Source organism: Corvus cornix, chromosome 19 (assembly GCF_000738735.6).
Source record: "Corvus cornix cornix isolate S_Up_H32 chromosome 19, ASM73873v5, whole genome shotgun sequence".
Lineage (NCBI taxonomy): Eukaryota > Metazoa > Chordata > Aves > Passeriformes > Corvidae > Corvus > Corvus cornix.
Window position 1 is genome coordinate 8,434,827 of NC_046348.1, and position 14,537 is coordinate 8,449,363.

The following is a 14,537-nucleotide window of genomic DNA, read 5'->3' on the forward strand; positions in this document are numbered from 1 at the left end:
AGTTTTGCCACGAAATACATCTGAGCAACCTGGCCTGGTGGGAGGTGTCCCCGCCCATTGATTTCTAGGTCCTTCCAACCCTTCGCATTTTGTAATTTTGAGATTTTTCTGATTTTTGTGGAGTTTCTCGAAGATTTCGTAACTCCCGAGGCGCCGTGAGGCGCTGAGGGGAGAGAGGGGGCGTGGTCTGTGGGGGCGTGGCTTAATGAGGAGGCGGGAAACCGTGCGGGGGGCGTGGCTTAATGAGGAGGCGGGAAACCGTGCGGGGGCGTGGCTTAATGAGGAGGCGGGAAACCGTGCGGAGGGCGTGGCTTAATGAGGAGGCGGGAAACCGTGCGGGGGCGTGGCTTAATGAGGAGGCGGGAAACCGTGCGGGGGGCGTGGCTTAATGAGGAGGCGGGAAACCGTGCGGAGGGGCGTGGCTTGATGAGGAGGCGGGAAGCTGTGGGGGCGTGGCGCGCATGCGCGGGGCGCGCGCGGAGGGCGGGCCCGGGGGGCGCGCGCGGGGTCCCGGCAGGTGCGCGCGCGGGCGGGGCCTCAGGTGAGGCCTGGAGCCGCCATGGACGGCCCCGCCCTGCCCATCCGCCGCTCCCGCCGTGAGCTGGTGGAGGCCGTGAGGGAGCGGCCCTTTCTCATCGTCACCGGCGAGACGGGCAGCGGCAAAAGCACGCAGCTGCCCAAGTATCTCTACGAGGCAGGTAACGAGTCCCCCACTTCTTCCCCCCCCCGCCCCCCCCCACCCCCTCCGCGGGCTGCGGATGTGGGACACAAGCAGCGATAAACTCATGTAGTTGTCTCCCTGTCCCCTCGCGGGTGACGCAGCTTCGGGCTGGGCTGTGGTGACAGGAGGTGGATTGATTAAATATTTTAAATAAAAGAGAAACCAAACTGTGGCCGTGTGTACGTTATGTAGGTACGTGTTATAAAGTGACCGTGAGCAGCACAACTCAGGGTCCCTGTTTGTCCCACAATCACTGGGGGTGTTCAGTCTGGAGAAGGCTCCGGGGGTGACCTTAGAGCCCCTTCCGGTGCCTGGAGGGGTCTGGAGTGCCAGGGCAAGGGGGAATGGCTTCCCACTGCCAGAGGGCAGGGTTAGATGGGATAGTGGGAAGAAATTCCTCCCTGTGAGGATGGTGAGACTCTGGCACAGGTTGCCCGGAGAAGCTGTGGCTGCCCCATCCCTGGAAGAGTCCAAGGCCAGGTTGGATGGAGCTCTGAACAACCTGGTCTAGTGGAAGGCGCCCAAGGCAGGGGGTGGAATGAGCTGATCTTTAATGTCCCTTCCAACCCGAGCCCTTCTGTATCTCCCACAGGCCTGGCCAAGCACGGTGCCATCGGTGTGACCCAGCCCCGGCGCGTGGCCACTGTGTCGGTGGCACAGAGGGTGGCCGAGGAGATGGGCTGTGAGCTGGGGGCTCTCGTGGGGTACCAGGTCCGCTTCGATGACTGCACCTCCGAGGTGGGGCCCTGGGGACTGCCCTGGGGGTGTGGCAGGGTCCGTGAGGGTGAGCTGGGGTCTGTGGGCTGTCTCAGAGCTCTGGAAGTGTCTGTCCCAGCTGTTTGTGTGCTGTAACTGCTCTGAGGAAGTTTTTTGGGCACCTTGCAGGTGAAACGCTGCCAAGCACCTGTGCTGTGGTGCATGAGCAGCTGTGCTGGAATCTCAAGTGTGTCCTGGACAAATGTGTGATCGGTGTAGAAGTGTTCCATTTGAAATAAAAGCCCAGGCCAGCAGCTGAATGTCTCGTTAAACCTTTCAGGACACTGCCATCAGGTACATGACTGATGGGTGCCTTCTGAGGCAAATCCTGACAGACCCTCTCCTCAGCAAGTACAGTGTCATCATTTTGGATGAAGCCCATGAGCGGAGCCTCAGCACTGTGAGTGTCACCTTGTATCTGTATTTTGGGTCACTGTTTCTCCTTTTCTGGGCTCTGCTTGTACCTTCCTTTCACTTCAGCACGATCCCCAGGGATTTTGACTGACTTTTCCATGGATGTGCTTTATCCTTTTGCTGTCCTAAAAGCACAGAACTGCTGCTTTGTTTATTACATAAGTTGAAATAAGATGTGGCCTCTAATAGTGTTAGAATTCTTATAGTTGATGCATTTAAATGCAGTTAAGACTTTGCTGGCTGTTGAATACTTTCCCAAAATTTCCAGGAGTTTGAGCCAGAACACAAGCTTTCTAGAATTGAAAAAACAAAGACACAAATATTTAAAAAACCAAACACAAAAAAAAACCCCTGAAACACCCTTCTTGCCCTAAGCAATGTTTCTTAGGGTGTGTATATGACTGTGCAAAGAGATTATGGCTTTTGGGACCATGGAAGTATCTAGACCTGAGTCCCAAAAGCTCTCAAATGTCACCCTGACCCTTCTGTGGCCAGCAAAGGGACATTCAAGTCACTCAGACCTCAGGAGATTGTGCTGTGTGTCAGACAACCTCCTGCTTCAGCAAACAATGTCCCAGTCCAGCTAGGAAAAGGGAAAATGCTTTCTGAATCCCAGTTTGCCCTCAGGCATCTGAGGGTATGGCAAATAACTGAGCTGAGGTGATGGAAGGAGCAGATTTGTAATTCAGAGCACCACAGAGTAAAATAAACTTCCTGAGGTTGTACCAGTAAATAAAACCAAAGAAGGGTGCACACTCGGTCAGGGGACATAGGCTGGGAAAGGGAATGAAAAAAGGGTCTGAGGTAACTTCTCACAAATGACTTGACCAAGAGAGTATGAAAATGAAAAACAAAGGAGTTGAAGTTACGCTGGTGGTGTCTATAGGCTGTGAGAAGAGCTGGAAAAACATTAATTAAACTCTAGAAACCAAAATGTCCAGGGTAAATGTAGGTTTTCTTCAGAGCGCTTAGGCATGGAATATGTGATTTTCACTGACTCAAGTGGGATAAAATCCTCAAACTTCCAAGTTTGTCAGGCACTTCTAACAAAACCAGGGTACTAACATCAGTTGCTTCTGTTTTTCTGCCAGGATATTTTATTTGGCTTGCTGAAGAAGCTGTTCCTGCAGAAGAAGCCAGCAGGCAGGAGGACAGACATGAAGGTGGTGGTGATGTCGGCCACCCTGGAGGTGGAAAAGCTCTCGGAGTTCTTTGGGCACTGCTCAGTGCTGCACATTCCAGGAAGAAGTTACCCTGTCAAGGAGATATTCTGCAACCTGCTGAGCCCCAGGGACGTGGGCAGCTCTGCCTATGTCACAGAGGTCTGGTTTGCTTTGTTTTCTCTGTGTTTCCTCTGGTTTTGGGGTGATTTTCATCGGGAGGGGGCACAAGAATGAGCTGCTGTGTTGTGTTCTCAGCATCTCTGCAGGAAGTAGGGGAGAATCAGTTGGTGTGACGAGTCCTAGACAGAATAAGTGGGATTTCAACTGGTTTTGGCTTGTTTGTTGTTTGTTTCAGGCTGTGAAGGTCACTCTGGATGTGCACTTAAATGAACCAGAAGGTGACATCCTGGTTTTCCTCACAGGTGAGAATTTTCCTGGTTACTCCAAGCAAAGCAAAGCAAAAAAGCTTCCAAAGCCTGTCTGGTTTCTCCCAGAGCAGTGAGAAGGGAAAGGTGCAGGTTGATGTGAAATTATAGTTTCCAGAGTATTTTAGGAATAGCCAGATTGACTCTGTGTTGTCTACATGGCTGACTTTGTTGTTAATTCAGGGAGGGAGAATTATTTGAGCTGTAAAACCTTACATCAGTGCATGGGCCAGGCCCTCAGCCATCTTCTAAGGAAAATCCTTGGTGAGAGGCCCTGTGGAAAGGCTGGATATCCCCTCCAAACCCCCCTCTCATTAATTCCTTACTTTAATGATATGACAACTCTGTAGCAGTGACAAAACAACCTTGTTAAAGATGTTGCAAACCAGGAAGGCAGAGTTGTAGCTTCTGAAGTCACTGAAATGCTCTTGTGTGTCTTTTAGGCCAAAATGAGATAGAAAGAGCTTGTGACTTGCTTTTCAAGAAAGCAGAATCCATCGATTACAGGTACGAGGTCCACGACCGGGCTGTGGAAGGTCTGCTCATCCTGCCTTTGTATGGCTCCATGTCCACAGGTGAGAGCACAGAAGGTCACTTAATTCACATAAACATTATCCTCATCAAATTTGCTGCTGGGGTTGGGAAAAGGGCGTTAATTAACCCCTTTGTTACCATACTGTCGCACTTTGGGGTGGGGGTTTTTTTGTGATCTTCATAAAGTAAATCAAACTTCAGCTTTCTCCGCTTGCACAGGAGCCTCCAGTTAAAATCCAAATCCACTGCATATGACTTCAAGATCCTCAGTTAGGAAGGGGCTGTTGTGTAACTGAAAGTCCAGTTGTCCTCACATGTTATGTTATGTTATGTTATTTTAATTTATTTTATTTTATATTACGTTATTTTACATTATTTTATTTTATGTTATGTTATCTTATCTTATGTTATATTATTTTATTTTATGTTATGCTGTTTTATGCTATTTTATGTTATTTTATATGGCAAAGATGTTGCCAGTGGGTTTTTGGTGGTGAGAGGGGGAGATAGCAGCAGTGCAGTGTTCCAGGACAGAAAATAAGGTTATCAGAAGGAGTCACTGTTTTATTTGGCAGCAATATCACAGTTAAGTTTCAAAGAGTTAAAAACAGAGGCCCCCCTGACCTTTGCTGAACACAGATACTGTATTTTCAGAGGGACTGGAGTGACCTGGGGCTGAGTGAGTGTTCAGAAGAGCAGGGCAGAAATTTCCTTCCAAAAAAGATCTGCAAAAAGAGCAAAACTTATCTTCTAGAAAGAGCAAAATGAAAAGTTGCATAAAAGGAAATCAAAGCTTCTTTGTTACTCCATGAAAGGTGATTCCAACCTGAGAGTGATGTTTTATTTTGATTTTGTGGCACTGTTTCAAAGGCCGTTGTATTAAAGAGAAAATGTTCCTCAAAGTGATTTTTATGTCTTTCAAAACTAAGAAGGGAGAAAATTTCAGGGGAGGGTTGAGTTTCCACCTCTTCTCTGTTCCTTGGAAAGCCAAATGAATGAATGGGAACTGCATATGCTGCTTTGTGACATGATAAATGAAGATTTGCTGGAAACAACGAGGGGGGATAATTCAATTTTTTGATGTCCACATTTATTTTCTCTGATTTTTAAAGCCCTTCAAATCTTTCTTGAAGATTCTGTTAAGATCAGACATCTTGTTTGTTTTTCCTGGCTCTGGGTTAGGAAACATCCAGGAGAGTTGCCCTTGCTCCATCTCCAAATCTTCTTGAATATGTGAACAATAAAGAAAATATTCCCTGATTTCTGGCACATGCTAAAATAATACCAAATCTGTATTTTGGAATTTTATGTGACTTGCTTTTTAATGCTATTCAAATGACTTTCACTAAGCATTTGGGTAAATGTGCACAGTTAGAGGTGTGGTTTGAGGCCAGAGCTCTGTAACAGAACAGACTGACTGAATATCTGTCATTTTAGATCAACAGAAAAGGATATTTTTGCCAGCTCCCAGAGGCATCAGAAAATGTGTGGTCTCCACAAACATTGCTGCAACATCTCTGACCATTGAAGGAGTCAGGTACTGATTTCTGTCCCTCATAAAAAGCTGTAACAGAGGGAATAATTCAGAAAGGTCTGGCTTTGGAAAAACACATTTATTCTGCTACTGTACCTGCCCTGTTGCTTTCTTTTTTTTTTTAGGTGTGTAGTAAGAAAATTCTTGATATTATTATAGTCTTAGAGGTGACCAATATTTTTGGACTTGAATTTGAAATCAAATCTTGGCTCCACTAAATAAAAAGTAGGGTAAATGTGGGGTTTTTTGATGAACTGCATCTGGCAGTTACCTGCTGAGCCCTCTTATTTTTACCTCTCTGGATTTTGTTTTTTCAGGTATGTGGTAGACAGTGGCTTTGTGAAGCAGTTGAATCATAACCCCCGAGTTGGTCTGGACATCCTGGAGGTGGTTCCCATCTCAAAGTAAGTTACAAATGTCACTTAACTTGCTGTTTCTGGGAGCTGCTCTGGCAATAATGCTCTGTATTGGTTGATCTTTAAAAAAAGAAATAAAAAGCTAGGCAGCAACCTCGAAGCTCCATGATTTAAAGCCACTTTATTTGTTGCCAAGTAAAAAGTGGTTCGGGACATACAATTTCCTAAAAGTTACAGACATCAGGGAGGAATTGGAAGTGCATTGTTTGAGCAAGGTTTGCACTGGAAGCTTAAAAAAACTCTTCCATGCACAGAAATTCTTCCTTATTTCTGTCATGGCTGGATTTTTGAGTTGCTACGCAGGAATATCTCTTCCATCTCCAAACAGAGAACTTTCTGTACTTCTTTGGGTGGTCACAGAAGGGATGAGAGGTTTGGATGTTGGGGTTTCTTTTGGGCAGGAGTGAAGCCAAGCAGCGAGCTGGCCGGGCCGGCCGGACGTCGGCGGGGAAAAGCTACGGACTGTACAGCAGAGAGTTCTGGGAGCAGTGCATGCCCGACCACACCGTGCCAGAGATCAGGAGGACCAGCTTGACATCTGTGATCCTCACCTTGAAATGCCTTTCCGTGCATGATGTCATCAGGTGACCTCCCTGGAGAGGGATTATCCCTGTCCCGGAGTCTCGGCACCGCCCCCGGAGTGGCAGGAGGCAGGATTAGATCCCCAGCCAACTGTGACACTTCAGTCAGCTTTGCTGCTGTTCCCCAGAGTAATTCCAGCTTGGAGCTTGAGCTCATGTCCAGTTTGAGGCTCCACCAAAACTCCCCTCTCTCCCAAATTAAATGCATGGTTCGTAGTGTTCCTTTAAAACACTGATTTTTATACCCAAAAAGCTTCATCTCTGTGGGATTTTTTAGTTCTAAGATCATACAAGTGCAGAAAATGCAGTTTGAGCTCAAGTCCAGTTTGAGGCTCTGCCAAAACTCCCATCCTTCCCGAATTAAATGCACAGTTCATAGCATTCCTTTAAATACTTAAAATCCTTAAAATACTGATTTTTATACCCAAAAAAGCTTTACCTCTGCGGGATTTTTTTAGTTCTAAGACCATACAAGTGCAGAAAATGCAGTTTAGTGTGTGCCATGCTGGGATTTGTCATCAGAAATTCCTCAGCTGGAGGCTGTACATGCAGTAACACACCCATATGCTGCAGATGATTGTTATGATTATCTAACTTTGGTCAGAAAATCTGCATTGGGAGGTTTTAAAAATTATTTTAATAAGTATGAAAACTAACAACGCTACTTCATTTTTTAAACCATAGATTTCCCTATTTGGACCCCCCTGAAGAAAGACATATTTTGGAAGCTCTGAAGGAACTTTACCAGTGCAGTGCTATTGACAGGTAAAATCCAAAGGGATGTAGTCACCACAAGAATTTCAAATCTAATGCTTAAGCTGGTGTTTTGTGTGGACTAAAGGAATTCCCCCCTCAGGAGCAGAATGTGTTTCCTTATTTAACTTCCAGGAAGTTTACTGGGGTTTAATATACTGTCTATAAAAACAGGGATAGAGCACAATTTGGGGATTGGGAGATAGAGATCAAGTTCTCCTCATTGTCCTGGAGTTCCTAAGTGACCTCAGACAAGTTACCTCAGCTCTGTAGTTCCTGAGGGCACATCCCAGACTGTTGTGGCTCAGGAGCTCAGGCTCTGGGCTGGGAGGTCCATCCAAGAGCTTAAGACAGGAAGTGAGATCTTATCCTAAGCTTCCAGGAATTCTTCTTGTAAATTCAAGAAGAGCTGGCTGTGCCTGCCATGGAGCAGAGACAAGCAAGCTGGAGAAATGTGGATAATTCTTCTGCTTGTGACACTTCTCCATGTCCCCAGCACCTGTCTGGGCACTCACAGTCCAGAGGGAAGTGCTTCTTACCCAATTTACATTTAAACATCATTTCATTGAATCTGCTATTTTTTTATATATATATATATTTTTTTTTTTTTTCCCCTGGGATAAGGAGAGGCCACGTGACAAGACTGGGAGAATTCCTGGTGCAGTTTCCCCTTCCTCCCAACCTGTCCTGTGCTCTCATAAAAGCTGCATCCCTGGACTGTGAGGATCTCCTGCTTCCCATTGCAGCCATGCTGTCCGTGGAAAACGTCTTCATCCGTCCAGGTGGGAAGCCCCTTTTCCCAAAAAAAGCTTTCACAGCTTTCCATGGTCTTGGAGTCAGGGCACTCTGTGTGCCAGGAATTGGACAACAGCTGTTCCAGAGACCTCAGAGCAGCAGGAATTGGGTTGTGTCTGTCCCAAGGCTGTCGAGCTGGAAAAGCAGCGTGTGCGTAAACTGAGAGGTCATGAGGGGAAATCTCTGTTACAGGAGGGAAAAGGCAAAAATAAAAGGGAAAAAAAAAACCACCAGGAAACCCAAATGCACCACAGCAGATGTGTTACTGTTGGTCTGAGTGCAGACAGCAGGGACTGATTGTTTTTAACAAATGGGGCATCACCTCTGGATTATCTTTTCTGTTCGCTAACTCTGAATTCCCACTGAACTCACAGATCCACTGGTTTTTTCCAGGCTCTAACTTACTTTAAGACCTCCGTTACTGTGGCAGTAGGACAAAGTTGAGCTCAATAGATCAGAGGGTGCTCTGATGGGGTGGGTTCAACAGCCTTGGTCTCCCTCTCACTTGATCCCTGTGAGCTGTTTGTTTATTCCTTTACCTTTCCATGTCAGCCTCTGGATTGATTGTGAGTGAGAAATACTTTCTAAGAGACTGGAATTCTTCATGCCTGGTGCTGACTGATGAGATTGATCATAGATTGAATAGCATCTACGTGCTCTTGTTCAGCAGTAGTGGAAGGAGGAAGAGCTGTAAATGCAGCTGTAGAAGGAGAGACAAAACTAAAAATAACAGGAATACAGAGCCAAGGCTGCCAAACACACACTAACACAATATTAGGTAGTGATAGATAAAGATGACTTTAAGTGAGATATAACTTATTCCTCAGGTGATCCTCAGAAGCAAAAGGAGGCTGAGCTTCAACACCAGGAACTTGCCTCACAAGTGGGAGGATGCAATGACTTTGCAACCCTCTTAAATATTTTTGAACAGTGCAAAGCAAGGTATAAAATGTTCCCTTTACAGTAAGTGGTTTTGCATTGCTCATAACTCCCAGTTTTTAGATGTGCTGCAGATACACATGCATGTGCTCATTCCTAATTTCAGATTTATTCCTTGGTGTGGTCTGTAATTTCCATCAAGACACCTTTTATTTAACCCAACAAAGTATCTGCCTGTGTAGGTTGTTGCCTTTGTATGACCATAACAAAAAAAAAAGAGGCAAGTTTCTTTACAAGCAGATTACAAAGGGCCTCTTTATAATTCAAATATTCCTGTTCTCAGCAAGTCTCCTTCAGCCTGGTGCCAGGAATACTGGATCCACTGGAGAGCTGTGAAATCTGCTTTCAGTGTGGAAAGACAGCTGAGGGAAATAACCACTAAACTGAAACAGGTGAGAAAATAGAATTTCTGGGTATGTTTGAGCTGTGTAAGTTTATATTTAAGAGATGTAGTGGATGCTGAGCCTTTCCCAGATGGCTGCTGCCTTTCTCCAGGAGAAGCTGATCCACTTAAATATTTTTTTAGAGCACCTTTGCTTGCATAACTCACAGGTGCAGTGGTGGTAACAGGCAAGAGGGAGAGTTTTTCTCCTTTCCTCCTGCTTTCCATACAGCAAGAAACCCACAGTTTAAAATCCATGGGATGGAGGGGGTATAACTGCTTTTTCTTGAAGAAAGATCCTCATTCGTGTTGGTTTTTCTTTTCCCAGCTGCCAGACTTCCCTAAAGAGACATTTGAGGGCTCCAGAACTGAAATCCTGAGAAGATGCCTATGTGCAGGATACTTCATCAACGTTGCTAGGAGGTAAGGAGTGAAGTTTGGAGAGCTGAATGGAAAAGATGCTATGCAAATTGCATAAAAGTGTGGCTGTATGTTGGTAAAAGTAGCAAAGTAGTAACTGCAGGTGAAGGAGATGTTTCTGCAAGGGGCTGGAAGCCTGGGAGGCTCTCTGCTTTTGACTCTTCACTATTCCAAGGATGTCAGCAGCTTCCCAGGAATGTAATTTTTCTGTCTGTGAAATGAACCAGCTGATGAGTGGTTCCAGATATTCAACTAAAGGGCTTGGAGATTTCCAGTTATCACCCTGTGGTTACTGTGGTGTTACACCTGCAGTGCTGCTGTGGTAAATTAGATATATTGTATTTCACTTTTTAAATGTTTTTTTACAGTCTAATTCTGGAAGCACTTTCTTCCAGTTACATACTTGAATTTTTTTTTTTCTATACTGCTGCTGCTTTGTTTAGTTGAGTGTTGCTGTCTGTGTCGCTGTCTAATCACAGCAATGTGGGATTTGTTTTGTTGGTTTTTTAATTTCTTTTTTCACAAACCTTTCAGATCTGCAGCCAGGACATTCTGCACAATGGATGGACATGGCAGCATAGTCTACATCCACCCTTCATCCACAGTGAGTGCCCAAACCCTGCTGATAAAGTAGCAAAGGGATCTCTAAAAGGAATAAGGGGCAGGTCCCTAAACTCTCCCTGGTGTTTGCTGCAGTGTTCATTTTGAGAGTGGGGAAGAGCCTCACTCTTTCAAACTTGGTAAATGTTTGGTTTATGAAGTGAGTGTGACACAGGCTGCACTATCTCTCTGGCTCTTTGGATCTCATGGGCAATTGGAAATCGTTGCACCTCAATCTGAAAATCCAGGATAACACCCCCTCGCATCTCAATCACTGCCATTCTGATGGAGGTGGGGGCTCTAAAAATCAAACCAGTTGGGAGATGATCTTTTGATTTTTCAGCTCTACAACCAGGAGACCCTGCTGGAGTGGATCATCTTCCACGACGTGGCCGTGACCTCCAAGATCTACGTGCGCACCGTGTGCCCCGTGCGCTACGAGTGGGTCAAGGACCTGCTGCCCAGGCTGCACCAGGTGGACGCCTACGAGCTGAGCAGTGTGGCCAGGGAAGAGGTGACTGAGGAGGAGATAACCAAGTGGAAGCAGAGAGAGGAGCTGAAAAGGCAGTGTGGTAAGCACAGTGCTCATCCCTGTCCGTGTATGTGTGGTTTTTGTTGTTGTTTTGGAGCCCTGTGTGTTTATTTTGGCACCTTCTGGGGTAGAAGGTGTTGGTTTGCGTTTGATGTGTGGAGTTCTGGTTGTTTTATTCTTCCCACAGCTCTGCAATCCTTATTTTCTGTCCCAGCAGTGTGAATTGTCGTGTTTCTGTGCTGCTTCTTGCCACGCTCCCCCCTTTTTGTGTCCTAGAGCAGAGCTTGAACAGAGTTGAATAAAAACATTTTGAGTCTGGCTATTTAAGTTTGCGAAGGACATTTAGCCATTGATGCCCAAATAATGCTGCCCTGGGAGAAGTCCTAAGAGCCATGGGGCAGAGGGAAGAAAAAAAAAATCAAAAAACATCACCCAGCAATAAACACAGAGGAAAAAGTCTCACATTTTGGTGAACGTCTCATTCTGACAATGAATTTAATGCCATATGTTTAAATAGTCAGTTTTAATTAGAACTGGTGCCTGCTAACTGATCTGGCTGCTTGACATTCTTGGGATTCTTCTGTCAGCAGGTTCCTAAAGCAGCCAAGTATTCAAAGGGCCTCTTTACTCCTGAGCTGACCCTTCCAAAACATCCATTTTTTGTACAGTAAATACAGATTCTCTTCAATTTCCTTAACAAAGGAAAAAATGCAGACTTTTGGGCTCAGACCAGCATCTCTTTCTGCCCTGCATTATTGTATAAATCCACTAATTTAAACATGAATTTGATTTGGTTATAAATAATGCAGAGGAGCCTCATCAATTTATCTGAAGTCCAAGGAAATGCTCTCCGTATCCCCCTTTACATCATGGCTTCATCAGGCAATTGCCAATTAATTGGAGTTTAATATTGACCTTACAGATGTTCTATTTCTGGGACCTTCATGAAAATAGGTGGCTGAAGAGCTGACAAGACATAACAATTACAAATAGTCTAACAGTGGATGCTGATTAAAGCTCCTTCCTCTTTATCCAGAACCTTGTGCCCAGCCCCCAGGACCAGGCTGCTGTAGCTGCTTCACTCACACAAATTTTAGGCTCTCAGAGTCTTTGATTATTTTTCTTATTGTTACTTTAGACTGAAAATATTTTCTGCTTCTCTTCCCTTCTGTGAGAAGCAGTCCCAAGGTCTCAGTGCTGTTGGGGAATGTGCATTTCTAATGGTGGCTGATCTGCAGAATTGACTTTTCCCACTCCCTTATCTGCATGTTTTCCTCTCCCTTCCTCCTGCCTCCGGAAATTTTTTGAAGATAGTTTATCCCAATGTTTTTTCCTGCTCCCTGTGCTGTCCCTGTCCTGCCTAAACCCTGAGTTTGGGATGTGCAATTTAGAGAAGAAATGGGTGTGTAGAAGGCAGGATGCATATTCTCTGCTAGAATAAGAAGCAAGATTCAGGGATGAGATGAGCCCAGCTGCAAATATTGACATGGGAGCTAAGGCATGATTTTATTTTTAATTTTTTTTTCCCTCTTGCTGTGGTACAGTCTGTCCTCTCTGGAAGTCATTCAAATGGCTGCCTGGGACTTGGAAAAAAACTTGAGATTCTGTTGAGGTTTTTTTTGGTATTTAACAAATAGGAGGACTTGAAATGCTGGGGGTGGGGGTCTTGACACAGAAGAGTTTATTTCTTTCTCTCCTCTTGCCCCCAGAAGGAGTCACAGACAACTCTGCAAGGAAGATGGAGAGGAGGAATGATGACCAATCCATCCAGGATGCCCGAGCTCGATACCTGGAGAGGAAGCAGCAAAGAGCTCAGGGTTTAAGCAGCCCAGTGAAGGAAATGGGGTAACACTGGTGGCAGCTCTGCTCCCACTGCAAGGGGAGGCAGTTTGTGCAGGTCTGGGGATGTTTGCATAATGCCAAATGACTGACAGGAGTGCAGGGAAACTTCTGCTTTGTGCTCAGTTCGAGTGCCAAAGAGGACAAACACAACCTTCCCTTTGCTGCATCCAGCAGGGAGAACTTCCCAAGCTGAATTCTGTTGCTACAGGTCAGTGGCAACAATTTAGTGGCCTCAGCTGTGGCTGAAGCCCTGATACCAAGTGTGGTGCCAATTCTCTGGCATTTATTTGACTTTAAAAGGTCTCAGTGCCATTATAAATAAAACTTCCTTAAAGGTCAGTTGGGGGTTATTTTTTTAAGGAGTGGAACTGTAACTTTTTTACCCATTTTATTCTGTCTGATGGTGGTCATACAGACTTCATGCTCAGGAAAATGTGCAGGAAGGGCTCTTTGAAGGATGGAACCAGCAGGATTAACTCCAAAGGGACATTTCCCACCTGCATTCTGTGTTGTTCCTGCCCTGTGCTGTGCTGTACCAGGAACACACAAGGAAATAGAAGTGGTTTTCCTTAAGCACCTAAAAAAGCAAGGAGCCGTGGTGCTTTCTCATCATAAAGTTTGTTTCCTTCTCAGTAAAGAAATAATCCTGTTTTATCACCATAATAATCCAAAAAACGCTCCAGGGCTCGAGTGAGGAGTTTGTATAAGAATTTCCAAATAATTGGAAGAACTTGCTGTCGTTTTTCCTGCCTCAGCTGTGTGCTCTGTGTCGCCCTGGGCACTGGTTCAAGTGCTGCTGTAGCCTGAATAAACCTTCACCATTCCACCTCTGCCTCACCTCAAGCATTCCAGCGCTGCCCAGCATCACAAACTCTCCAAAACCTTCGGATTCTTTGGAATATGACAATATTATGGCCCATAAAAGCGCTGGGTCTGCTAATTGTTCCTCTGCCTGTGATGGATGGCAAAGGGTTTTGTTCTTTCACACTGCTGCTCAGGCTCTGCTTTGGAGCAGCAGCACTTGGGCTTGACTCATCCTCTACTCTGAATTTTGCTGTTTAATTTGATCTATATTTGCAGTGTCATAGCCCCTCATGAGTCAAATGCCATCTGTACCACCCAGTGGGCCTGAAATGAGTACACAGAATGCCCACTGTTCCTCGGGGCTATAAATCTCTTGGCAGATCCTAATGCTTTCTGATCTTTTTTTTTTTTTTCCCCCACAAGAAATGAGGGATTTTTCTCCCACCCTGTGTTCCAGGGTTTCTCAGAGGTTTTGAAAATGGGGAATTTAAGACAAAGTAAAAAATATCTGGGGAAATAACCGCGAGATGCAAAATAAGACTTCAGCCATCCCACGTGTTGCAGCACACACAGCTCTGGGCAAAGCACCTGGAATGCTGCAATCATCCCAGAAAAAGAGTTCAGTTTTTACCGTTTTCTACATGCTGGAGTTAAAGTGTGAGTTAATAAAACACAGAAGGAAATGTGGAGCTTCGTTCCTTTACTGTACTCATTAACAGGAGACCGTGAGAAGAGTCCTGGGGCGCAGCCCCGGGGGGTGAGGGACAGGGACACCGGGGGAGGGGAAACATCACACCCCGGTGCCAGGGACACGCCGAGGGTGGAGGACCCACGGCATCCCGGTGCCAGGGCCATCCCCGTCCCCTCGGTGGCCCCAAGTGGGGGAGATCCCTCCCAGCGCGGTGACAGGGACACCCCGCGGTGGG

At 45.8% G+C, this 14,537-nt stretch overlaps 1 protein-coding gene across 2 annotated transcripts; it reads left to right on the plus strand.

The window, feature by feature from the left end:
- Positions 1-494: 494 nt before the first annotated feature.
- DHX40 (DEAH-box helicase 40) lies at positions 495-14,298 on the plus strand. Of its 2 annotated transcripts, none has more exons than XM_039563080.1 (17): positions 495-698; positions 1,314-1,459; positions 1,758-1,877; positions 2,983-3,213; positions 3,410-3,476; positions 3,923-4,054; positions 5,451-5,550; positions 5,865-5,951; positions 6,365-6,547; positions 7,229-7,309; positions 7,922-8,079; positions 8,920-9,034; positions 9,315-9,423; positions 9,742-9,836; positions 10,368-10,437; positions 10,777-11,005; positions 12,675-14,298. In XM_039563080.1, the coding sequence occupies exons 1-17, from the start codon at positions 560-562 to the stop codon at positions 12,812-12,814; spliced, it is 2,202 nt and encodes a 733-aa protein (XP_039419014.1). In that variant the 5' UTR covers positions 495-559; the 3' UTR covers positions 12,815-14,298. The 2 variants fall into 2 exon arrangements, with proteins under 2 accessions (XP_039419014.1, XP_039419015.1); XM_039563081.1 differs by having other exon boundaries at positions 12,678-14,298.
- The last annotated feature ends 239 nt before the right edge of the window (positions 14,299-14,537 follow it).

Bases quoted from the DNA above. Each gene is read 5' to 3' on its own strand.
- DHX40 (XM_039563080.1), top strand. From the start codon at position 560: ATGGACGGCCCCGCCCTGCCCATCCGCCGCTCCCGCCGTGAGCTGGTG. The intron at 9,837-10,367 runs GTAAGGAGTGAA...CAAACCTTTCAG, and splicing joins TTCATCAACGTTGCTAGGAG to ATCTGCAGCCAGGACATTCT. The intron at 11,006-12,674 runs GTAAGCACAGTG...TCTTGCCCCCAG, and splicing joins GGAGCTGAAAAGGCAGTGTG to AAGGAGTCACAGACAACTCT.